Source organism: Ylistrum balloti, unplaced genomic scaffold, assembly GCF_031769215.1.
Source record: "Ylistrum balloti isolate Yb309-2 unplaced genomic scaffold, AGI_CSIRO_Ybal_v1 Utg369744, whole genome shotgun sequence".
Taxonomy (NCBI): Eukaryota; Metazoa; Mollusca; class Bivalvia; order Pectinida; family Pectinidae; genus Ylistrum; species Ylistrum balloti.
This window is the reverse complement of record NW_026781952.1, coordinates 107,376-133,773: the sequence shown is the minus strand read 5'-3', so window position 1 is coordinate 133,773 and position 26,398 is coordinate 107,376. Positions and strand designations below refer to the sequence as shown.

The window sequence follows — 26,398 nt, the reverse complement described above, 5'->3', positions numbered from 1 at the left end:
CAATAAAATACCAAGCAAATATTAAAGCTATAATCTTCTTTAATTCACAAGTGCCTGTAAATATATACATTGTGTATAAACAAAATTGGATAAACATGTTTTCTTACTTAGTCTCAAAATTTTAACAAGGCAGCATTGTACAATGTTGCAATCCTATAAATTAGTCCCAACCATGAAAACTGGTATTTTAAAAAGTATTTTACCTAAATAGGTGCATTACATGATAAACAAAGCCTTACTTGCTCTCCTCAATGAAACGTGAAACTGAGTCAAGGAATGGAAAGGAGGTGAGGACCTGGCTAATACCTAATGTGTGACATTGGGACCACATTTTCATCATGGCAACTTGGGCATGAATCCTTGTATTGAAGTGGTGTGCCATACACCAGGGTAGTACTGCTGACACTGCTGAGGTGTAGTATTGTGTCTACAAACATTCGAGAGTTCAACATGTAGTATTGTGTCTACAAACATTCAAGAGTTCAACATGTAGTATTGTGTCTACAAACATTCGAGAGTTCAACATGTAGTATTGTGTCTACAAACATTCGAGAGTTCAACATGTAGTATTGTGTCTACAAACATTCGAGAGTTCAACATGTAGTATTGTGTCTACAGATGTAGAGAATGACAAAAATGTCACATACACTTCACAGTATTTATATTGTAGCTGTTGTAGAGAACTACTTCTATAAAGCAGCAGGAAAGAATAATACAAAGGACCACATTGTAGCGTACATTTTAGCGATAGTTTAATAAAAGCGATATTTGATTTATGACCTTCACCTTTGGGTAAGTGATATTAACGAAAGTCTTAGGGTGTATGATTCAGAGCATATATCATAACAGCTGACTACTCATCATGCAAAGTGTTCATCTCTTTGAGGGTTATTTTTGAAATTCTTTTCTATTTTGATCCCTTGAGTTGCCTTTTATTGGTTTTTGTGTATAGGGCACATACTATCATTCTGTGATATAAAAGTTTTAAAAATTTTGTCTAAAACTATTGTGGACAGAGACCATACCATACTATGATCTGGCATACCTGTTTGCTCTCTGTGAGGTGTGGTCCCAATAAGGCTAGTGTACAAAGTAGACTGCATATTACTACTGTGTTTTTCTCATCCAACTGAAATAACACAACAATGAAAGGAATAACATTAATATCAACTGTGATTCGTGTTGGAGTTAAGGGTGTATGCTACATTACATATTACTCATCCAACTGAAATAACATGACAATAACAGGAATAACATTAATATCAACTGTGATTCGTGTTAGAGTTAAGGGTGTATGCTACATTACATATTACTCATCCAACTGAAATAACATGACAATAACAGGAATAACATTAATATCAACTGTGATTCGTGTTAGAGTTAAGGGTGTATGCTACATTACATATTACTCATCCAACTGAAATAACATGACAATAACAGGAATAACATTAATATCAACTGTGATTCGTGTTAGAGTCAAGGGTGTATGCTACATTACATATTACTCATCTAACTGAAATAACACGACAATAATATGAATAACATTAATATCAACTGTGATTCATGTTAGAGTTAAGGGTGTATGCTACATTACATATTACTCATTCAACTGAAATAACATGACAATAATACGAATGACATTAATATCAACTGTAATTTGTCTTAGTGATACGGGTGTTTGCTACACTACATATAACATTCTTCAGCTTTACTGACTGTCACTAATGTAAAGGCTGGTTTGGTTTATTGTTGCTTTAGGTTCTATTAACACCTGGGTCACTTTAGGATTTGCAGGTTTAGGTGTTGGAGGAAATGTCAAGTTCCTGAAGAAAAACCATCGACTGAACTCAGACGTGGAGGGCAAGTGATAAAGACAGTCAGAGGTCCTAGTCAGAGGAACTATTCCACTGCCACTGTTCCCCCCCCCCCCCCCCCCCCCCCCACTTCCACCCTCTGCACCCAAACTTTGTAAATAGATACAATTTATTGTAAGAACCATAAAACTTAAATCATTAATGAAATACTTACATCTACAAACATACAGATGAGTTTATCCAGAAGGTAGTCAAACCTAAGGATTAGACGGAGCATCAGCCACTGTACCAGATTACGGATGGAAGGCTGGTTCGGCTGTCCCATTACATCTCTACACATCTTCCACATCCTATCCACATTTTCCTGTAATATATAATTATCCTTCAAACTCACTTTTCAGAATACTTATATCCAAAAATATGATATTCAAGAAACCAAGACTATTAACAAGTTATCATTTTAACAAGAACATGTTAATAATGTTTTGTAAAAACACTGTGGTGTCTGAATTCTGATGATGTGTGTAAATAGTTAAATGATTCTATCAGAAGGTTGATAGAGTTTAATGAATCATTATGTGTCTTCATACAAAATCGATCAAAACTACATTCAAATTTTGACAAATCAGAAAGCTGTCACTAAATGCAAAAACCTTTTGAATGGGTTTTTCATCCCTGTTATTTTCAACATCAAAACCATTCAATCTGACCACCAGAATGTCCTACCAGGTTGATACAACAAATCTGGTAGTTTTGTTAAAAACTTTCATCTATTTTACAACACTTCATCAACAAACTTCATCAACTTCTCATCACTCTTGCTGGCTATGATAAAAGGACATGCTATACAGAAAAATTGACAGGATGTATGAGGTAGATTTCATGGATCTGATCCAACAATGGTCTGATGCCCTTTATGACAGTAATGAAGAATAGATGAAAAAGAAGAAATGACAGACACTAATTCTATCCCTAAGGAAGTACACAAATAAAACAACTAAAATATATATTTAACCGCTTCCCAATATATTGCTTATTTTACCTGCACAATGAAGGGTTCCAACATTACAAAGAATTGGAAAGCACGGTTTTTCTGACGATGAGCCATGGAATTTGGGAATGTAGTGCCTTTGTGAGCTGAAGTCATTTCCTTGTACCTGTCAATCATTGTATCCATCAATCCCTGCACCACTGCAGTGTGGGCGGGGCTATCTGTTTGGAAGTGTAGTAACAAGGAAATTACCCATCCTCTTACAGATATATCCGTCGGAATGCTGTGGAAAGATAGTTTGAAGGTCACAAGTTTGAAGGTCACGAGTTTGACGGTCACAGGTTTAAAGGTCACAGGTATCACTCATGTGGTACTGAAGAAAGAGACTTACATTCAAACCATATGTTAATGCTACTGGTAACATTTTTGAATTGGCAACAGAAATGACTGAGTGTAGATTTATTTACATATTTTCACACTGTGATTTAATTCAATGAAACATCTCAGCACACCAATGTTCATTTCTGTAATTACTTTCTACAGTTATATAAGAAACAAATGCATTGAAAAAACAGCATACTTTGTGAACAATTTAACAAACTTATTGATCCCCAGATACAAGTTAATTTAATTTATCTCTAATCTTAAACAAGCTCAAAAACAATTAATTTTGATATTTTATTATAACATTGCAATACCTTTTCATGACTTGGTTCACAGAACAACTGCTGCCTAGATCCTGGATGTATGCGTTTAACTCCATCGTCTGTCTGTAAAATATCTCACATGATTAAGATGTTGGAAATTTGGGCGACACTCGGGAGTTTCTGTCTCTCACATGGAAAGTTCAGGCCATATTATTATATTAAATATTAATGATATGAAATAAAATTTTAAAAAATACAAAATATAATAATATCGAATAAATATTATATTGAGTTATGGGGTTTAAATTGGTACATGCATCATCTGAATGAATTAATATTTTATTTATCCATCAATATAATCATGTCTGGTAATAAATCTAGTCACATCTGCTGCAGTTCTAATAGAAATGAAAACATATGATTGATCACTACCTGCAATAAGCCCAAATCCCTAATGAAGTAAAACTTGCCATGTGTTATCCCATGGATTTCTTGTCCGATATATTAAAAAATAATCTACTTCTTGTATTCAATTAACATCAATAACTTATTTCTAATAGTTTCCTTTCAATTTTAATTCAACAATGTCAAGTATCACTGTATGACCATTTAACTTCGTGGTTGTGTGGTTTGGAAAGTTGATGTTTTAATTAACTGTTAAATATGTTTGCCTGATATTTGATTTTGCATTATCATAAATAACCAAAACTATAGTAAACCTATATCTCACTGAATATTACAAACTTATAGTAACTCTTGAAACAGGTTTGTGTATTGGAGTTAGGTAATTATAGGTAACCATTTTGTATCTGAATATATTTGAAATTACCTCCCTTTGCAACATAAATTAATGTTATACGTCTCTCAATATCAGATTAAAATTACCTTTATGGAGGAATGTATTTCAGGAGATCTAAATATGTGACCCACTTCTGTTTTCCAACATGTGACCTACTTTTCTTGTCGTTTGTGTATTGTGCCATAGAGACAGCAGGAGACCATTATGGAGTAGAACTTGGCCATGTGAGGAAGCAATTTGGCATCTGTCCAAAGATTACAGAGGTGAGATGCTAGTAGTTGGAACAATCCAATCTTTCCTTCCCCAAGCTCCAACAATACATCAGCATACTGCAATGTGAAAGGACATTGGTAAACATCCATTTCTCAATATTTGGTTATAAGGATCTAGTCACTCAAGGTGTCCTTATGGTATTCTGTAGTCCCAGATAAGAATCCCATATCTGGCATATCATATTTTCTATTTTTCTTTTTTACACACAATTCTATCCTGATTTAAGAAACATCTGTAACTAGATCTATTTTTACCTGTACAAGCTTCTGGATGATGAGCGAGTCCTCTGGGAGTGAAACCAGAGCTGGTTGGAAGGCCATGTTGATGAATTCAGTCATGATTGTGAGATAAGCAGTACCTCTTGTGTCCTCCTGGGTCATTGCCCAGGCCAACTCTAGGGTTTCTATCACCTTGGCTATTGATCCCTCACTTATTACCTGTAGTTAAAGCAGATAACGATCAGAAATCAACATTTAATTAAGTACTAATCATTACTAATTAGAAATGAGAATTGAAGCCATTGGTGGCAAAATATGGAGACATATTGTGTTATCTAACTTCAAGCTAAATCTTAAAACATTAAAACTTATGAGTTGACAACACAATATTGACTCCTTAGAAGTGGAGCTAACTTGATATTGACTACCCAGAGGTAAAGCTTACTTAATATTGACTCCCCACAGATGGAGCTAACTTGTTATTGACTCAACAGAGGTAGACCTTACTTGATATCGACTCCCCACAGAGGGAGCTTACTTGATATTGACACATCAGATGTAAACCTTACTTGATATTGACTCATCAGAGGTGGAGCTTACTTTATAATGACTCCCCAGAGGTAGAGCTAACTTGACACTGACTCATTAGAGATAGACCTTACATGATACTGACTCATCAGAGGTAAACCTTACTTGATATTGACTCATCAGAGGTAGAGCTAACTTGATAATGACTCGTCAGAGGTAGAGCTTACTTGACTCATCAGAGGTAGACATAAATTGACACAGACTCACCTGAGGCAGGAGTAGTTTGATACATTGTAGCACCACAAGGACAGTTTCTGCCTTGGTTAGGGATAGACACTCCAGACACAGGTCCAACAAGGTGGAAGCAGGGCGGTGAAGAGTTCGCCCAAGTTCCAAGTACAGCAGTTGAACCCTCCATTGGGATGACAAGAACTTGGATGAGAACCGACCCCATTCTTCACGACTTCAGTAAATACCAACAGATCATTTGAAAATATCAGACAAACAAAATTATATACATATTATCATATAACAGGTAGCATTGACTGTCAAGAAGTAATGGAAATAAAATGGTTTTTGGTTTTGCTTTTTTTGGTTTTCAAAGAAATGATAAATCAGCTTGACTGGTAAATGTAGTTCCTCTTACAGGCTCAGACTTCAAGTTCTGTTGCCCTAGGGCTTGAGATTCCTTATTTTAGTCAACACTGTATCATGATCCTCCATGACATCTGATAATTTAAATAATCCTTTTAAGGTGTTTCATGTAACTTATGGCACTTTGAAACAACTGTTCACAGTCCAATTGGAATTATTCTATAGCACTCTAGATTTTCAGAAATTATGACTATGACCCTGGAATAATTGGCCTTCAAAGCAACAAAGGAATAGCTTAACAATGAAATACCTCTAACAACTCCAGACTTAGCTTAACAATGAAATACCTCTAACAACTCCAGACTTAGCTTAACAATGAAATACCTCTAACAACTCCAGACTTAGCTTAACAATGAAATACCTCTAACAACTCCAGACTTAGCTTAACAATGAAATACCTCTAACAACTCCAGACTTAGCTTAACAATGAAATACCTCTAACAACTCCAGACTTAGCTTAACAATGAAATACCTCTAACAACTCCAGACTTAGCTTAACAATGAAATACCTCTAACAACTCCAGACTTAGCTTAACAATGAAATACCTCTAACAACTCCAGACTTAGCTTAACAATGAAATACCTCTAACAACTCCAGACTTAGCTTAACAATGAAATACCTCTAACAACTCCAGACTTAGCTTAACAATGAAATACCTCTAACAACTCCAGACTTGGCTTAACAATGAAATACCTCTAACAACTCCTGGCTTTAAACTCTGCTGTCCAGGGACATGAAATAACCTGTACTGAATTTTTGCAAGTGCATTAAATATGAAATTAATATGAGTTCTCTTTATGACTCCACATGATGTTTAAAAAATCCTGTTAATTGTATCAGTTGAGTAATTAAGCCAGACTGCTCACTATTATCCTGACGACTCTAAGATTATTCTTCTACAGTACAGTTCTCTCAGTCTACAGATTGTTTACCCACCTCTCTACCATCAATGGTCGAGTGAGAGAGACTGTAATGTCAGCTTTCTGTGTATAACAGAGTATGTCTTCTATCAGGGCCTGCTGGTGTGGTGTTAGGTCTTGCCAAGGGACAGTGTAAACACTGGCTACTGCACCAAGGACTGCTCCTGCCCCTACCAACTGAATCTGCCCTTCCATACTCACCTATGGGTATGCAGAAATTTGAGAATCATGGTGTTCCATTTCATCAGAATATTTATGTAGGTGAAAATTTTAAATCCTTAAGATCCTTTAAGTTTCAGTAATGTCTAAAATAATTTTATCAATTTATCAAAATTGTAAACCAATTTGGATGTTATTTGATATAGATAGGAAATTGTCCACATGTGAATTGGCAAAGATTTATTTTCCAGATCAGAGCAGAATTGAGTACCTTGCACACCATTAAATTTAACAGCAGAAATTAGATGTATGATTTCATAGGGAAAATTCTGACATATAATTATGTTTGTCGGATTCGTTACTTATAAGTACAGAGACTGTCACATCTCATTAGACGAAACATACTAAAAATAAATATCTTAATTGGCAGTTAAAAAACCCAAAAAACTAACACAATGATATTCTTTCTTTCTGTGTCTAAGTACTGCAAGCAGCCCATAGTCCACTACCTCTAACTGACTAATCAAATATGGTCGACACAGTTCTCAGTGAAGACTACGATAGAACTGGAGAGAGATTAGAAATATTTGAGCAAAGATCAATTCAAAGCAAACATGCTGAATAGGTGATCCTCATCAACTCCTTAAAGTTTTAAAAGATAGCCTCTTGACGAATTACTAATCATACCAAACATTTTTAAAGATTTTTTTTGTATATATCAAATATTCTAATTAAATTTGAGCAGATATATATAATCTGCAGTTACGACTTTAATTAACAACTAGTCACATGTAAGAGATATACAGCTGATTTCATTCTCAAGCTCTGAGAAGACAACTTACCTTGGACAGGGCAGACACTTCATTCATAGTCAGTATACAGTTTGTAACAAGGTGATGGATACAGCTCACGGAACTGTTTTCATGGAAACATCTTGTCACCTCAACAACAGCTGTTTCACTGAGTTCTATGCTTGGAAGGTCGTTAGTCTGAAATGAAATAATGTATCAGTATTGTAGTGATATGCTAATGCTGGATTTGGCTTTGGAGTTCAGAGTCTACAGTGCCATAGTCCTTGTGAATCGGAGACTGAGTAGCCATGCCATCAAGACCTGTCTACACCCAGGTTTTCCATAATATTCTAATATAGAAAACTAATATATGCAGTTAGTGAAGCATAAAAGAGCAGAATTCTTATAAATTTAGGATAAAAGATGTGAGAAAACATCAATAAAATCACAACATGTCAACATAATCATAATCCGAACTCAGATTCAATAAAACTAGGACAGAAACAACAAAATACCAACATGTCAACATAATCATAATCCAAACTCAGATTCAATAAAACTAGGACAGAAACAACAAAATACCAACATGTCAACATAATCATAATCCAAACTCAGATTCAATAAAACTAGGACAGAAACAACAAAATACCAACATGTCTACATAATCATAATCCAAACTCAGATTCAATAAAACTAGGACTGAAACAACAAAATACCAACATGTCTACATAATCATAATCCAAACTCAGATTCAATAAAACTAGGACAGAAACAACAAAATACCAACACATCAACATAATCATAATCCAAACTCAGATTCAATAAAACTAGGACAGAAACAACAAAATACCAACACATCAACATAATCATAATCCAAACTCAGATTCAATAAAACTAGGACAGAAACAACAAAATACCAACACATCAACATAATCATAATCCAAACTCAGATTCAATAAAACTAGGACAGAAAAACAAAATACCAACACATCAACATAATCATAATCCAAACTCAGATTCAATAAAACTAGGACAGAAACAACAAAATACCAACACATCAACATAATCATAATCCAAACTCAGATTCAATAAAACTAGGACAGAAACAACAAAATACCAACACATCAACATAATCATAATCCAAACTCAGATTCAATAAAACTAGGACAGAAACAACAAAATACCAACACATCAACATAACCATAATCCAAACTCAGATTCAATAAAACTAGGACAGAAACAACAAAATACCAACATGTCTACATAATCATAATCCAAACTTAAGTTCAATACAACTAGGACAAAATAAGAATAAGAGAATAAGACCATGTTTTCCAGAAAAGTAATCGTCTTCTGTATCAAAATATTTCAGAAAACAGAGTTAATAATCTGCTGATGCAGTCATCCTTACCTCCCTCCAGCCCCCTGTCATCCTCTGTTGTATAAATAATAGTAGTTCTCCATGACAACTTGCTAGTGCTTTCTGTACAATGCCACACAATTCATCCTTGTCTGTTATAATGGATATACATAATTAATAGATTTCTTCATAACTTATCATTTTTAACTATATATTCTTTAAATTCCTTCGATTTGAACTAACAGCTGATATAAACACATAAAGAAAATAAATAATTCTTTAAAACTTCCAGATTTTTGGGGGGAAATATTGGTTAGGAGTGTTTGTTTATTATGGAAATAAATAAATTCTTAAGACTTCTAGTTGTTATTTTGGGGAGGTTAAATTAGTAAGAAATGTTTAAAGGTTTACCTGTGAGTGTTCCAAGTTCAGACACAAAACAAAGCAAAAGTTCTACAGCCCTCTCAGCTTTGTGTGCTGACATGTAGGGTCGGCTGTTGACAGTGTTAACTATTTCTGTCAACCCTCCCAGAATTCCTGATAAAGATGGCTGTGATTTATTGATATCAGCTACCAATGGCAACACTTTTGCATCCACAGCCAAAAATGTAAAACGTACAATTTGTATGGTCTCCATTTCACTCCAAATGAACTTGGTACCTGGATAGAAAGAGCAACAAATTAATTATCATCAAAACGTTGATCTTTTTGTCTTTTTTTACTTCTTTTTTCTTTTCTTTCTTTTTTTTCACATGCAAACATATCCCATCTTCTAAAGACAATCAATATTTCAAAAAAGAATCAAAAATATCTCCACAATGACACTAAACTCTTTTTTACTACAAGTTGCCAATAATGCTGAGCTTTAATTCATACTTCTGTAGCCTACTTATCAACAATACCAATTACTTCTGTACTAACAAAGATTTAGGGACAAATTTCAGAAGAACTTACTCAGTTTTTCTGTAAGTACCAAACAGTAGATACCAAACTTTCAAACACATACTGTAGCTACAACTTAATATAAGATTGCCATTTTTCAATGGAACTAAATTCTCGATGGCATATAATACTCATTCTACAAACTCTTTCACATCATCATTTGTATTCCAATGACCTTTTTAAAAGGGATTTTTTTTTCAGTCAACCAATATTTTTTTAAATCCAAGTAAAATCGAAATATACATATCCAAATGAAAAATTTAATTGTGGGAAAGCTCATGCCAAGCTCGATGGCATATAATACTCATTCTACAAACTCTTTCACATCATCATTTGTATTCCAATGACCTTTTTAAAAGGGATTTTTTTTTCAGTCAACCAATATTTTTTTAAATCCAAGTAAAATCGAAATATACATATCCAAATGAAAAATTTAATTGTGGGAAAGCTCATGCCAAATATAGCAAAATCTTCATATAGCATGAAAAGATGTGCCCTCTGATGGGAATAAGTTGTTTATAAACAAATCCATGATAAATGTTTCTCATTCAGGGTTATGATTTACCTACAATTACATACAATACGTTCCATCTCTCTTATTCCAGCAGTGATTCTAGGATTTTTTCACATCAATTTACTGTGTCTTTGTTTGGTGTGACACTCTGCAACTTGAATTTACTCGCTCCCTTGTTGGGCTGGAAGCCATTTTTGTAGATATTCTCCAGACAATGTTTAAGAATTCCTTAAAATTAATTTTAAAACTTAAAAAAGCAAATTATTTTGTCTATATAAGGGCACGCATAGTCCATAAGGAGTACATAACTACAATTCCATAAAGGGTTTTTTGACATGACACAATATTTATAAAACTTGACTAATTAGTCCCTTTAAAAACAGTGAAAAACAGATTTTTAAAACATTAAATTTTTTCGCCTAGTAGTAGATGTACCTTCCGACACATGGACAAAGGCTGTAGTCTCTTTATGAATGAAGTTTTGGATTTCAGGAGGTGACCAAACATCTGTATCTGCTCCACAAAATCTCTCAATCTGATGGACAACTTTTTTCCATAGAGTAGTTCCCCTTTGTAAACTCTCCTTCTTTGAAAACACAGCTAACACAGCGGCCAACTCCTTTGGCAAGACACTTTTCTTAAAAAGCAAACAAATTTATAAATTACAGTAAACTTAGAATAATCTTTCATGAATGCCCCCATGTTGGATTGTGTCCAAATGACATATACTGGCTTAAACGGAAAAAGTCTCTATTGTTGCAAAGTAGGGTATCCATGCATTTAACATAAAGGTTTACAACAAAACATTAAAATGATCACAGTTTTATAATGATACTCTTACGACTCAGATTTCTTTGCTGATTGGAATCAAGCACACAAAGAACACTATACAGTATATAATATTGAATGAATGATCAGAAGAAAGTTACCAATGTGACTAAAGCAGATATCACTGTGATGACCACATTAATTAATTCCCAAAACACACTTTCACCGCTGAAATGATTTACTCACCGTGTCCACAAGGTTGACCAAAGCCTCCGCAAAATAACACTGGGCAGCTCCACGTATATAACTGCTTATTGAAGAAATGGTAGTACTCAGAGTTTTTCTGTCAACAAAAGTGTAGAAACTAACATCCCTGATTTTATAACATGTTATCTCTACAATTGTAAATGAATTTTGTGATGCTTAGTGACGTTCCTTTGCTACTGACTATGGGCAGTGCATATGCAATTGCTCAGTAGGTAACACAATGGCTCAATCAGCCACTGGTGAATGTGTTTGGTTCTAAACTCATGACTCAGGAAGCTAAGAAACAGAGAAGTCCAAGACACTTTATCCCAGTTACTCTGGCTGGCATGTGACAGCCTCCTGTATGTTGTTCAGTGAAGCAATCACTTCAAGTAATACTGCTTCAAAACAACCCTGGCTACTGACTTAAATAATGCCAGCAAATATACTGGGGGTGACAATGTTCCATACTTTACTTCTTCAGTGACAATTTCAGTTTTTTTGGGAGGGATAACTGATTTTAGATTTGATTTCCTATCGACACTATGTATCAACAACCTAAAATTTGCAGTTATTCATGGACAATTTCCTTTTGATCAATTCACCTTTATCCTATTATAAAAGGAAAAGATTCCATTCAAAACTGTCAAAATTGACTAGTTGAGAGCCTGTACCTTAGATTAAGAATGATGTTGTTGTCCAGAAGAGGTGAAGGAGGAACTCGGGACAGCCCCTTACACAGGAATACAAAGGGCAGTGGGCCCCAGCAGTTTACACTCATTGTGTGCATGACATCACGGAAGAATGACACTGTAAACAGCAAAGGAAAACACAATAAATTATTCTGTCATGAAATTTAAGAAACATGAACTACTTTGAAGTTTGCTAATTCAGTTAAATACTTGACATTAGTAAAATTATGTATCATATTTAGATTATGAAAGCCTGATTTCTATTTTTGTGAATTCTTTGAGCATCTGTTATTGGACAGAGGAGTTCCGTTTTTTTTTTCAGTTTAGTTTGTTGCTTTGTGTTCTATTAACAGGCAGGAACATTTAAGGATGTGCGAGGTTTGAGTGGCGGAGGAAAGCTGGAGTTCTCGGAAAAAAAACACTGACCTGCCACCCAGTATATGGCAACAGACCCATGTAGGCATCAAACACTTGGCCTAGAGGTGGAGAGCTAGTGATTAAAGACAGTCAATGAAAGTTATGCCAGTGTTTATTAATAATTATTATTACCTCTCTTCTCCTCTGTTTTCAGTTCTTTCCAACAATTGGCAAAGAAATCTGACAATCCTAGACCAGCATTAGAGGCAGTTCCTTGGAGGGCATTTTGAGGTCTGAAGAATTATAACAAAAATCTTGTGAAGCATTTCATTCACAAATACATGGTTATTTTATCTTTTACTCCAATAAAATCCAGATTCTCATTTAAGATACTGATTCCTCTGTTATTACTGAAGTTTGAACAAAATCTGGAGTTCCAAGTTTTGATTGACATGTTTTATTAAAAAAAATTAAAAAATTATTATCAAATCTCTGCCACTTACACAGACACTTAATTTTCTACCTAAATTAGCCTTTTTCAATACAAGAAATTTCAAAAACAGAATATATGGTGGACAAAGTACATTGCTTAAAAAATCAGTATTCAAACTTACTTGCTGAAGTTTTTACTGTCCTGAATGGTAACAAGAAAATCCCCACTGATGTACTACAATAGAAAATATTATGTATTGAATGGTAACAAGAAAATCCCCACTGATGTACTACAATAGAAAATAACATGTATTGAATGGTAACAAGAAAATCCCCACTGATGTACTACAATAGAAAATAACATGTATTGAATGACATTTGTAAAAATCAAAGCTACATTTACATGTCAATCATTTTGTAAATCTCTCCAAAAAGAAACAGAAATACTGATAGGTAGCTGAAATTGAAAATATTTAGCATCTGTGAATGAAAAATGAAAAGCATGACATCATTTTTCTTTAAGTTCAATGCTTCAATGTTTACCAGCATATTATAACATACCTTTTCCTCCCCTTGGTGAAGGAGGGGACATAACTCTAGGTCTAAAAACAACACAGTTTCTGTCGCCCATCTAATGATGGTGACACTCTCGTGCTTCAGAGCTCTTCTGATTAAAGCTGTTAACCATGAGGTGTGGAGAGGTATAGCTACAAGACCAAACAGACATTTTGCTTCAGTGACTAATGCTGTTAATAAGTTAATGTTGATGTACAGAGACAAAACTTGTGAATTGGTTTATAATTACTTTCTTCTTAATCCATGTCATGAGACAAATTCGGGTCATGACAGTTTTAAGTAAACAAAATTTCAAATCCTGATTCCAAGACGTTACATGTAAATTTTTTAACTAGGATGATGTTTGATTTCAGATTTTGCTGTGAACATTTATAAAATTAACTTTTTATCATGAATTTCCTAAAAAAAACATGTTGATAATATTCATTAAAATGAATTAAATTTTTATGAAGATTTTTACTGCAAGAGAAAGCCATTATCAATATAGTTTGAAGGGATATGACCATCTCTCTATGATTCTATTTCTTAATCATTACCAAAATAACAAATAAAATCACAGAGAGACCGTCAGAACCCTACAGATTAAATATACTTATAAATCTTCATCATACATATCTAGAAATCAACTTCTAACTTGTAATAAATAAATTTGTAATAAGAGTTACAACATAACAGCTGAATGACAAGGAATAGATATGATTCAAAGGAACATGTAAAAGTTTACCTTGATCAGTTGATGAGGTCTTTATCAGGTTCTGCATTCTCGGCAGTAAGGGGTTGATGACATGGACCTACAAAGTAACAATGTATCTTAATCCCTCTATTTTTCATTTTCAATCACTTTGGCATTTGAGGGAGTGATAGTTTATTATTTAAGATTTTAATAATTAAGTAATTCAAAAATATTTACATCACATCAATGGTTTGAAATCAGTTCCATTTTCTTTTTCCAGTCATTGCAGCATGCATGTACACCAGGTAAAGTTTTTTTTATTTTGATGTACACAGAAGTACACACTCAGCACTTACCTGTTTCTCCTCAAAGGTTTCTACAAGCATGATAACATCTTCCCATGTCTTCCTTAAAATAGCCTCTTCTTGTTTGATCCAGCAAAACTTTGGCACATGCTCACCTGCATCTTGTAGCTTTACATCCATCTTTCCTTGCTGACATAAATCAATCGTCCTTTTCAATAGATATATACACTGTTTTCTGACAAGGGTGTTTTCACTACAGATCCCAGCCTGCATGATACTCCAGTACGACTCAAACGTCCTTATATCCACCTCTGTCATTAAGTTATTCTCTACAGGCAGGAAGTGATTAGCTAAGGAACAGAGCAGCATGCTAGGTTTGCAGCTTCTGATGTCTTCTTCCCAGATAGATAAGATTGTATTCCAGCAAGCTGCCAATCGTCCTGTCCACTTGTCATCATCATATTTCAACAATAGAAGAAGGCTTTGGCTTGTCATGTGTAGAATAACTTGCTTGTCAAAAAGTCTTAAAATGTTCAACAAATGTTCAAACACTTTTTCAAGATTCTTACCTAATTGTATATTAGATTGTATTAATTTTTGCTGAAAATCTTTGTCAACACAAATTCTTACCAAATTTTTAACAACTTCGAGAGCACAAATTACATCAACATATTCGGTTTGTGATTCAGACATTCTGTTTGTACCAGCAGTCCTCCCAACAATGTGATAATTCAAGGAATCCGAGCACAAACTAAGAAGAGACACAGACAGACTGATTGGACCATTCTGTGCACAAAGGGCCTGTAGAGACCCCACTCTGGATAGCAACACAAGAATGTGTGAACGGCTGTCAAAAGATGGATGTAACTTATGCAGCAAAGAGAGGCAAACATGATCAGATATATTGTTACAAATTTTCATCACTCCTTCGTCAATCACAGAAAAGTTTCTGACAATGTTTTCCAGAACTCCTAACAAATGTAGGAGATCCAGATTTGTCGACCTATCCTCCGAGATAAGTGGTGTAAGCTTACTAATGACATCATCTGCTAACTTCTCCCTGTCTATGTGTGGACTCCTCAGGAGCTGATAGTCGTTGTCAGTCATTCTGACACGCTGAAACAGTGAATAAAATAAAATATATAAAACAATTATTTTCTCATATTTATCATGCATTTATTGATCGCGGTAATACATGTCATACAGGACAAATTCACAGATCACTGTTAGCATTCCTAATGCTAAGGAGCACAAACAAGGATTAACCAGTTAGGGCCTACATGTATTCATTATCATTTTCATAAGGAGAGGCAACCTCAATTTGAGTCGTAGAGATCGTATTTTTAAAACACACAAATAATATGACAAGACACCAACCTCAGTAATTCATCAACACTTTTTGGCTGATCATGCGATCAAATAATTATCACTGATTATTCTATATAAATCTGACATAATCGTTTGTTGTAAAGAAAATTGACGAAGTCAAACCTTTGCCTTTTTCCTCCTTGTCACAGTATTCACATTTCTCAGACACAGCACACGACAACAATCTCCACGTGGGTTTGATAAATCTTACTTTTAACCGAAACGAAACTAGTCAATATCGTTTCAATATTATTTAACAGATAAAACAATTTATAATAAAATAAACATCAAGCAAAAAATAGAGAATATCAAAATCATGTTATCAAAATATGGAGTAAAACACATGATTCACAGAGCGCTCTTCGTACTATTTGGTTTTAGTTTGTAATATATATCAATCACAATTTCATTTCCTATTTCCGGTCACTTGTCAACTTCGGGTAAATAATCATGGTAAGTTCGTTATATTGTATGTGATGGATAAATAAGGCCAATTGAAACCATGTAAATGCGTTTCGATATTTTATGACAGAATATTTTGCAAAATGACAGGTTCTCAATAGAGACAGAAGAGAGCTTTCAGTGGTGGACTGTTACCTGTTGTCAGGGGGGAGGGGCACATTTTATCATCACTATCGTGCAATCTTCATCAGTTACTTTGAATGTCACTCCTCCGTTGACATTTACTATATTAAACTGTTTATTTCAAAGCTAATACACTGAAATGTCTGTTAATGTTTTGAAATAAATCTCCCACTCTCTCACCTCACCCCCACCCCAAACCCCAAAATAATACATTGCAATCAGTAAATGCAATATACACTGTACCTATAAGTATTACAATGCATTTGTGTATTGTATACATGTGTGTAGTTTTAACAATGTTTCTCATATTGCACAAACTACAGATTCATATAAAAAATCTGTCCTGCTGCCCTGCTCCTTTTAAATGGCCACCTTAAAAAGATTCCAGGTACATGTAACTTACATATGTATAAAGTGAACACTGTATACATGTGCGAGTCTTGTTCCCAGCATGTTCCATATTTAGAAAATTTGTACTGTTCATAACATACATACCTATACTAGCAGCTTTCTGGTGAAATGCTTCTGACACTTAGGTAAGCTTCTCTCCGCACCAGCCACATCGGAAACTCTTGCTAGGTGACTGTAAAAATCATTCACTGTTGTGGAGGTTTTATTCTTGAAGGTGTTTTTAATCCACAAACTTATATGTCCACAAAATGATTAACATATAAAAATGTACATAGTTTTTAGTTCTTGTGGAGTGCCTAAGACTTATCCACTAAATAAAGTGTCGGAGTTGTTGAACCAAAGTTTCATGTATGAAATATTGTTTTGACCATTTCACACTTGTTTTATCACAACCTTTTAAAGCGATTCTGAAATTTCAGGAGAAAACAGATCTTACAAGGACATCCACATCCTCTGATGATGTGGTGTCTGATGAGACAGTTAAAGTGAGTTGTAACAACATGTATTTGTACTTAAATCTCTCTTGTCTTTTTAAGTTTGTCTATAATGATGTACAGGTCAATTTCCTATTTTCTTAGTTTGTACTCTAATTATCAAAGAGAAATGTTGAAGGCTGTTATCTTTACTTACACAAAAGCATTGCTTTGCATCACAATATATTGTGTAATTGTTCTTTACACATTACAAATAATTTCATGTAAGTATGTCATAGATATATATATCAACAGTATGGTCCAATATTAGTACTGGATTTTCCTATATATAGAATCTAGTAAGTAATATCGACGGTATGGTCCAATATTAGTACTGGATTTTCCTATATATAGAATCTAGTAAGTAATATCGACGGTATGGTCCAATATTGGTACTGGACCTTCTATATATAGAATCTAGTAAGTAATATCGACAGTATGGTCCAATATTGGTACTGGATCTTCCATATATGAATCTAGTAAGTAATATCGACGGTATGGTCCAATATTGGTACTGGGCCATCTATTTATAGAATCTAGTAAGTAATATCGACAGTATGGTCCAATATTGGTACTGGACCTTCTATATATAGAACCTAGTAAGTAATATCCGTGGTATGGTCCAATCCATGGTATGGTCCAATATTGGTACTGGATCCTAACAAACAAATGTTCATTGGATGCATATTACTGGAAACAATATATGATCAATGAAGTAATAACAACATTACGGAAAACTGAATTGTAAAGTTTTCGAGGCAACCTGCCCCTTTATCAAAACACAAATATAACATAAATGACATGACATACATAGAACATAAAACAAAATTAAGGGACAGGTTGCCTTGAAAATTTGACAATTCACTTTTCTGTACGTGGTTATGACTTCATTGGTCATATATGTATATATATATGTATAATAGGCAAATTTATCAATATCTTTATAGTGTCCTCCATGTAAAATTGATATCAAATATTTATCTATGATTTGTAAAGATAAATCTTTTTATAATATAATTTATGTATCAAGACCTATTACTACAGCTAGTCTTTGCCACCTATAATTGTATAAATATCTCTTGGACACCCATCAGTCATTGATGTCAGATCATCTATATTCTCTCTGTTGACAATTACATTATAAAACATGGAAGGAACTTGTAGTACAAATCAGTTATTTGAGATAAAAAAAAAATACACTGTAAAACTTCATTTGTTTTTTGTTTGATTCACAAGGTGATTTCTCAGGTTCCGGTTAATTTCTCAAAGGGTTCTCAAACCCTTAAAATGGTTTATACTGTGATTATATGATTTCATTCTTTCACATAAATTTTTATTTTAATTTTGATTTAGAGTTTAATAATGCACCAACAGTCTTGTTCACTGGAAATAGAGAGCAGGTGAAAGATGGTTTCTAGATAGACATTAGATATATACAATGGTATAGAAATTTTAGATGAATTTACAGGAGAGTTCTGTATGAAATCCAATTGCCATGTCAGTAGTATGTTAATATGTCAATATTTACTGTTTATCTACTTGGAGGTTTTGTCAACATTGAAGGTAACGGAGATAAATATGAAAATTTTCTTCTGTGAGCACAAATTGCAAAACAATCAGAGAGAAGTTATTGAAATAACTATGTGATATATATTATCTATAAGAAGTTAATAATATAGATTTAAGCTGCCTCATCCAGGTTATTTGTGTATATCAATTTTTATTGCTATGAACCATAAATTGTTTCATATCATTTCAATGTCTTTCAACATTACAGGGATATAGTGCAGATATGGTTGCAACAGGTTTTGTGAGTTATTTGCTATAGATTGATATCAGTATTTCTCTTGTTTTACTGAACACCTTTGATATGTTAATTTGTAGTACATCTTGATCTGTAATGAATTCTTTATTATACATGTACATGTATATATACCATGAACAGTGATTTCCTGTCTGTAGTCTGGAAAACTTTATGATCAGACCTTCTGGATGAAGTTCAGTGTTATTCATATGTATTGCCTTTTAGATATTTTGTACCATATTTGGGAAGATTTTCCCTTTGCGGTGTAATCATACTATAATTACAATACCTGCTGGCATGCATTACATTACTCTACTCCCTGTTATATAAATGATGATCCTTCAAAGAATTTTATCCACAATCTGTGACATATGATTTGTCCCTGAAATCTGACTGTAAATAATACTGATGAGAGACAGATACAATCTGTGACATTATATAATTTGTCCCTGAAATCTGACTGTAAATAAATACTGATGAGAGACAGATACAATCTGTGACATTATATAATTTGTCCCTGAAATCTGACTGTAAATAAATACTGATGAGAGACAGATACAATCTGTGACATTATATAATTTGTCCCTGAAATCTGACTGTAAATAAATACTGATGAGAGACAGATACAATCTGTGACATTATATAATTTGTCCCTGAAATCTGACTGTAAATAAATACTGATGAGAGACAGATACAATCTGTGACATTATATAATTTGTCCCTGAAATCTGACTGTAAATAAATACTGATGAGAGACAGATACAATCTGTGACATTATATAATTTGTCCCTGAAATCTGACTGTAAATAAATACTGATGAGAGACAGATACAAATTGTGACATTATATAATTTGTCCCTGAAATCTGACTGTAAATAAATACTGATGAGAGACAGATACAATTTGTGACATTATATAATTTGTCCCTGAAATCTGACTGTAAATAAATACTGATGAGACATCTCTTTACAGTAACATTAATTATAAAGACATGTGATATAAGATGTAATTACGGTAATTTTTTTCATTATACAATCACTATGATGTAAGTAATGTTGCCATATGGAAACCATGGTGATGGTTCACCATCAATATGGAAACCATGGTGACAGTTTACCATCAAAATATACAGCTTACACTCTCAATATTGTATAATTCATTGTAGTGAAATCAGCATAAGACAACCAAATATAGGGAATGTAATTAGAAATATTAAACGGTTTTTCAGGCAAATAGTCCATATCATACACATTGTATACTAGCATTTATATCAGTCATGAGTGCCATAGGAACACTGTTCATTGCTCAGTTTACTCCAGCATTTCAAAGAAAAGAAATGACTTCTTCACACTAGGGACAACCTCTTAATAAGTCTTGTTGGATTGTTCTCACACCATCTGCTGTGTTTTGCCATACAATATATTGCATGATTTTACAGATCTTTTATATCGCCATTTTGTAATCATTAAACAATAAAATACTGATTTGTTTCTCTCATATGGCCAATCTTTTTTCTGATATGTACAGGTCAATTAATTCTTTCCCAGTCTGAAAGTTTCTTGGTGGAATTAGGGAAAAATAATTCATGTGCAAGAGTGTAGGAAATCCTGTTGTGTGAATTGATGCTGCAATGTTATGTGCCATTGTCATTATTTTTTTATTTCTAAAGTAATCAATGTTACATTTGCTAGATTAAAGAATGAGTATGTGTGTGTGTGCCCTCTGTAAATACCTAGGGTGTGAATGACGTTTCAGAGAATGAGAGCCCTCCTGACGTTTTGTGATTCTACATATGTGTCTTAGTCAATAAAATGTTTTGCTAAAAAATAAATAGCTGCAATTATTTCTCTGATAGAAGACATCGGTAATTTTTTTATTCTTCTGTCCGAATCCCTCCTCGTCTTCTGGTTACTTGTAAGGTGTTTTCCTTAGAATAATTGACCAGATAGCTTGTTCTTCATCTTCTTAGTTAGAGTTCTAACAGGTGAGGAATATTACAGATCAGTCTTTTCATGGGATAAACTTTCAGTAGTGATGGGGAGGCTTGGGTTGTGGAGAGGGGAGGGTTGCCTATATAATTAACCTATATATATTGAGTGTTTGTAGCTGTCATCAGAGTATTGTAACTAGGGGAGGTACAAGTGGAAATAATTATTGAAGAAAAATCTTGTATAGCTGAGTCTGATGTATCAAACAAAGAACATACCCGGGTAGGTTATTGAATCTTACAAAACTTGTCCACAGAAGGGCGGCGCTGATGTTATTGAATCTTACAAAACTTGTCCACAGAAGGGCGGCGCTGAGGTTATTGAATCTTACAAAACTTGTCCACAGAAGGGCGGCGCTGAGGTTATTGAATCTTACAAAACTTGTCCACAGAAGGGCGGCGCTGAGGTTATTGAATCTTACAAAACTTGTCCACAGAAGGGCGGCGCTGAGGTTATTGAATCTTACAAAACTTGTCCACAGAAGGGCGGCGCTGAGGTTATTGAATCTTACAAAACTTGTCCACAGAAGGGCGGCGCTGAGGTTATTGAATCTTACAAAACTTGTCCACAGAAGGGCGGCGCTGAGGTTATTGAATCTTACAAAACTTGTCCACAGAAGGGCGGCGCTGAGGTTATTGAATCTTACAAAACTTGTCCACAGAAGGGCGGCGCTGAGGTTATTGAATCTTACAAAACTTGTCCACAGAAGGGCGGCGCTGATGTTATTGAATCTTACAAAACTTGTCCACAGAAGGGCGGCGCTGAGGTTATTGAATCTTACAAAACTTGTCCACAGAAGGGCGGCACTGAGGTTATTGAATCTTACAAAACTTGTCCACAGAAGGGCAGCGCTGAGGTTATTGAATCTTACAAAACTTGTCCACAGAAGGGCGGCACTGAGGTTATTGAATCTTACAAAACTTGTCCACAGAAGGGCGGCGCTGAGGTTATTGAATTTTACAAAACTTGTCCACAGAAGTGCAGTGCTGAGGTTATTGAATCTTACAAAACTTGTCCACAGAAGTGCAGCGCTGAGGTTATTGAATCTTACAAAACTTGTCCACAGAAGGGCGGCGCTGAGGTTATTGAATCTTACAAAACTTGTCCACAGAAGTGCAGCGCTGAGGTTATTGAATCTTACAAAACTTGTCCACAGAAGGGCGGCGCTGATGTTATTGAATCTTACAAAACTTGTCCACAGAAGGGCGGCGCTGAGGTTATTGAATCTTACAAAACTTGTCCACAGAAGGGCGGCGCTGAGGTTATTGAATCTTGCAAAACTTGTCCACAGAAGGGCGGCGCTGAGGTTATTGAATCTTACAAAACTTGTCCACAGAAGGGCGGCGCTGAGGTTATTGAATCTTACAAAACTTGTCCACAGAAGGGCGGCGCTGAGGTTATTGAATCTTACAAAACTTGTCCACAGAAGGGCGGCGCTGAGGTTATTGAATCTTACAAAACTTGTCCACAGAAGGGCGGCGCTGAGGTTATTGAATCTTACAAAACTTGTCCACAGAAGGGCGGCACTGTATGTAATATTTCATGTAAGGTATCAGATTCCAGACAAGGTGAATGCATGAACAGTAGGATTCTGGCTGTTGTAGCTAGCTTCTTTCTCTTTGTAAGGTAGAATTGTATTTGTAATATCCCATGTGAAGAAAGCAGTGAAACCAATATCATTCTATATGTATTTTTATCTTAACTTCAATATGTAAAATTAAAATACATTTAAAATTTATTTACGTGCACGGTTTTTGTTTTACAGGCTGCTTCCATTAACTTTTCCACTATACCAGAAGAAGTCAAAAAGCAAATCAAATTACTTCGATTCAGGCAAGAAAAAACCATCGCTGCTATTATATGTAAGTTATAAACGTGGAATGTTTTTGTGATCAAATTCTTTAGTATTTTTTAACTGTGAAATAGATTTTTAGGAAAATAGGAATGCTATAATAGTATTGCTTTATTATTACAGAAATGTATTTTTTAAGAAGACTAATTGCACAAGATTTAACTTTTAGCTCACATGGTCAGAAGGACCATTAAGCTTACCCAGTATGCCATGGTACTGCATCTGTCTTCTATTCACTGTGTGGGTTTTGACAGAAGCATCTTTAGTTGTAGGGGAATTAATTTTATGTACCTGTAAATGGTTGGTCAGCTACATAGGAGCCTGATGGGTGGGACACAATGGGTGGAATTAATTTTATGTACCTGTAAATGGTTGGTCAGCTACATAGGAGCCTGATGGATGGGACACAATGGGTGGAATTAATTTTATGTACCTGTAAATGGTTGGTCAGCTACATAGGAGCCTGATGTTTGGGACACAATTGGGTGGAATTAAGTGAAATCTGTAAACACCTTTTTCTCCTATTTGGCAGGGTTTTGTCTTTTTGTTTTATTTTATGTGTAGAAAAGTATATTATATGTATATTGTAGATGTGACATATACATTATATGTGTTGAACAGTATATTATATATATATTCAGGGCTCTAACACCCCATTTTGGGACTGGGGCCCGGGGCCCTTAGAATTGGGAAAAATAATGGTGTTTTCCTTATAATTGGGAAAACTTGGAGTCTAAATTGGACAAAAAGGATACTATTTTGCATTGGGAATTGGGCCGAATATCGGCCCCAAATCTGGCAGATCAAGAGGCCTGATATTGTAGATGTGACATATACATTATATGTGTAAAACAGTATATGATATGTATAGTGTAAATGTGACATATACATTATATGTGTAAAACAGTATATGATATGTATAGTGTAAATGTGACATATACATTATATGTGTAAAACAGTATATTATATGTATAGTGTAAATGTGACATATATATTATATATGTATAGCGTAAATGTGACATATATATTATATGTGTAAAACTGTATATTATATGTGACACATGTATGTAAAATTAATTTAATCTATGTCTAATGATGTTTTTTTGTTAATAATTGTAGTGAAGATAAACAAGGATGCTGATCAAGTAGAAATAGAGACAGAATTGGAGGTAAAACTTTAAACTTTAAAAAGATATCAATAACTATACACATGATAACTGGGTACTGAGATACTTCTGGGATTTCTTGTTACATAAGCAGTGACAAAAATGTAAAATCCTACCATCTATTGATCAGATTTATTTGTGAGAAGCCTGGTGTTCTGAACTTGCTACATTTATTATCATGATGATAGAAATTTGGAACCTATTTAACTTTTTGAAGAGTGTTTATCCAGCATCAATTTAATCTGTATCTACTATATTAGAAGAATTATCAAAGAATCTTGTTTCATTATCTGTGACTTCATCACTTTTAGCCAAACATTATGTATTGCACTGCTGGAATACCCCCTGCTCCACTCCCTCTGGGCTTACAATTGCATTTCCTGTAATAACAGTAATTGTTGTGACAAAGCAATGAAGTCATGACAAGCTCCTAAATTGATGATTAATTCTGTTATTTATAAATGATCACATAATTGTTATAACTAATATGTTACCTGTGTTTGAATCTGTTCTAGGACTGCACTATTGAGGATATACAAGAAAGTCTTCCTGATCACCTCCCACGCTACATCATCATCAGTTATAGATACCATCATAGTGACAACCGCATCTCATTTCCATTCTTCTTTGTTTACTTTGCTCCTAGAGGTAATTATAAAGCTCCTAATACATGCTAGAAGACTATATAGCATGGTCTTGTAAGTATCCTATTTACAAAATAAGTTGACATTCTTAATTGAAACAGACTATAACTTCAAAGAATTCCCAATATAAACACCTTCCTTTCAAATTGACTGAGTTGGTGTTCAGGGAATGAGCCATAGAAGATCTGTGTAATGTATCATGAAGTTATGAAAAATATATATATATATAATGGGTAGAGGTTTATTCACTATGTTACATTTTGTTGGTCATCAGTCTAGTTTAAAGGTCAAGGTCACTCTTGACAACTTTTGAAATGCTGTAAATCGTTTTTATTTCGTGTGGGTTTTTTATTTTTTGCACATTAATATAGAAGGAGAGACAATTATGAATTCAAATCCCTCGTAATTATTTGTATGAAAATAACTGTTGATGATATCCATGCTGATTCAGTTACCAATAGATGTCTATCCCATTATTTGTGAATCTAAAGTCATTTCTAGATCATTGGTCCCAAAATCATGTATTCATGGATATGTCTGAAGAGGTAAGTTCATGAAATGAAGTATAGACAAAATCTGCTTTATAGTAAAAAGCCCAAAAAGTCCAAATTATGTAATTTTATGTAAATTATGCATGATGCATTTAATGCATTTGTGTAAAAGTTGTTTTAAAACATGAATCTACTTCATTTGTGATAACATTGAGTATTTTGGTTGTAGGAGGTAACACAGCACTACAGGTGAGGTATGCAGGTACTACGACCAAACTACAACAAGAACTAGGAATGACTAAGGTTGGTTTATATTAAAGACTGATTTTATTACAGTAGCTCACTGGGTCTGTTGTCAATCATCTGCCAACAAGTTCTTTAAAACAGTAGCTCACCTAATATAAGATATTATGAAATATACAATATTAAATTCCAACACTCAAAAATCTGTGAAGCCTATATTTGGTCGCTTATAATAAGAATTGATAATGAATGGGCTAACACATTTTCAATGGGGTTGTTTCAGTTCCTAAAGATTGAAGAAACTGAGGGATTGACATCAGAGGTGTTAGATGCCAAAGTGGAGTTTTACCGGTAGTGCAGGGGTTACCTCCCCTAGAAGATTCACATCAAATATTTCTGTCACACCTTTGTGTGTGTATATGGTAAAAAGAAGCCAGCCTGCCTTTATATGGTCTAAATGATTGAACTGGTACAATGGTATTGCCACGGATTAAAGTTGACAAAAAATTTATACTTGTGGAACTATGATTGACTTTTATTTATATAATTGCTTTAGATTAAATATAATCCCACCAAAGACACTTAACCAAAATATTTATTCTTAAATTCCAGGCCATTGTCTTAGGTTTCAAATTTTAAGATTTGACTTGAAACTGCTGTCAAGTTTTGATAGTTTGAACAGACAAAATTAGTGATGAGCATTTTTTTTTTTTT

General features: G+C 34.2%; 2 protein-coding genes across 3 annotated transcripts in view; one reads left to right on the top strand and one right to left on the bottom strand.

Annotated features, from left to right (window-relative positions):
• The window catches only part of LOC132543213 (probable methyltransferase TARBP1), a 22,016-nt gene extending 5,819 nt beyond the window's left edge, over nucleotides 1-16,197 (bottom strand). The window contains exons 1-21 of the mRNA XM_060206692.1: nucleotides 16,152-16,197; nucleotides 14,712-15,776; nucleotides 14,407-14,473; nucleotides 13,668-13,813; nucleotides 13,289-13,341; nucleotides 12,867-12,967; nucleotides 12,300-12,435; nucleotides 11,626-11,722; nucleotides 11,047-11,248; nucleotides 9,567-9,815; nucleotides 9,207-9,307; nucleotides 7,847-7,993; nucleotides 6,862-7,046; nucleotides 5,538-5,733; nucleotides 4,779-4,961; nucleotides 4,408-4,580; nucleotides 3,504-3,575; nucleotides 2,857-3,088; nucleotides 2,029-2,178; nucleotides 1,046-1,129; nucleotides 240-427 (exon numbers count right to left, since the gene is read on the bottom strand). Coding sequence (XP_060062675.1) covers nucleotides 240-427; nucleotides 1,046-1,129; nucleotides 2,029-2,178; nucleotides 2,857-3,088; nucleotides 3,504-3,575; nucleotides 4,408-4,580; nucleotides 4,779-4,961; nucleotides 5,538-5,733; nucleotides 6,862-7,046; nucleotides 7,847-7,993; nucleotides 9,207-9,307; nucleotides 9,567-9,815; nucleotides 11,047-11,248; nucleotides 11,626-11,722; nucleotides 12,300-12,435; nucleotides 12,867-12,967; nucleotides 13,289-13,341; nucleotides 13,668-13,813; nucleotides 14,407-14,473; nucleotides 14,712-15,767 — 3,818 coding nt within the window. The 5' untranslated portion in view covers nucleotides 15,768-15,776; nucleotides 16,152-16,197. The remainder of the gene's footprint in view (nucleotides 1-239; nucleotides 428-1,045; nucleotides 1,130-2,028; nucleotides 2,179-2,856; nucleotides 3,089-3,503; nucleotides 3,576-4,407; nucleotides 4,581-4,778; nucleotides 4,962-5,537; nucleotides 5,734-6,861; nucleotides 7,047-7,846; nucleotides 7,994-9,206; nucleotides 9,308-9,566; nucleotides 9,816-11,046; nucleotides 11,249-11,625; nucleotides 11,723-12,299; nucleotides 12,436-12,866; nucleotides 12,968-13,288; nucleotides 13,342-13,667; nucleotides 13,814-14,406; nucleotides 14,474-14,711; nucleotides 15,777-16,151) is intronic.
• Nucleotides 14,640-26,398, top strand: LOC132543214 (glia maturation factor beta-like). 2 transcript variants are annotated; one of them, XM_060206693.1, is made up of 6 exons: nucleotides 14,640-14,660; nucleotides 23,054-23,150; nucleotides 24,260-24,309; nucleotides 24,822-24,954; nucleotides 25,671-25,744; nucleotides 25,968-26,398. In XM_060206693.1, the coding sequence occupies exons 1-6, from the start codon at nucleotides 14,646-14,648 to the stop codon at nucleotides 26,037-26,039; spliced, it is 441 nt and encodes a 146-aa protein (XP_060062676.1). In that variant the 5' UTR covers nucleotides 14,640-14,645; the 3' UTR covers nucleotides 26,040-26,398. The 2 variants fall into 2 exon arrangements, with proteins under 2 accessions (XP_060062676.1, XP_060062677.1); XM_060206694.1 differs by lacking the exon at nucleotides 14,640-14,660 and adding an exon at nucleotides 16,455-16,481.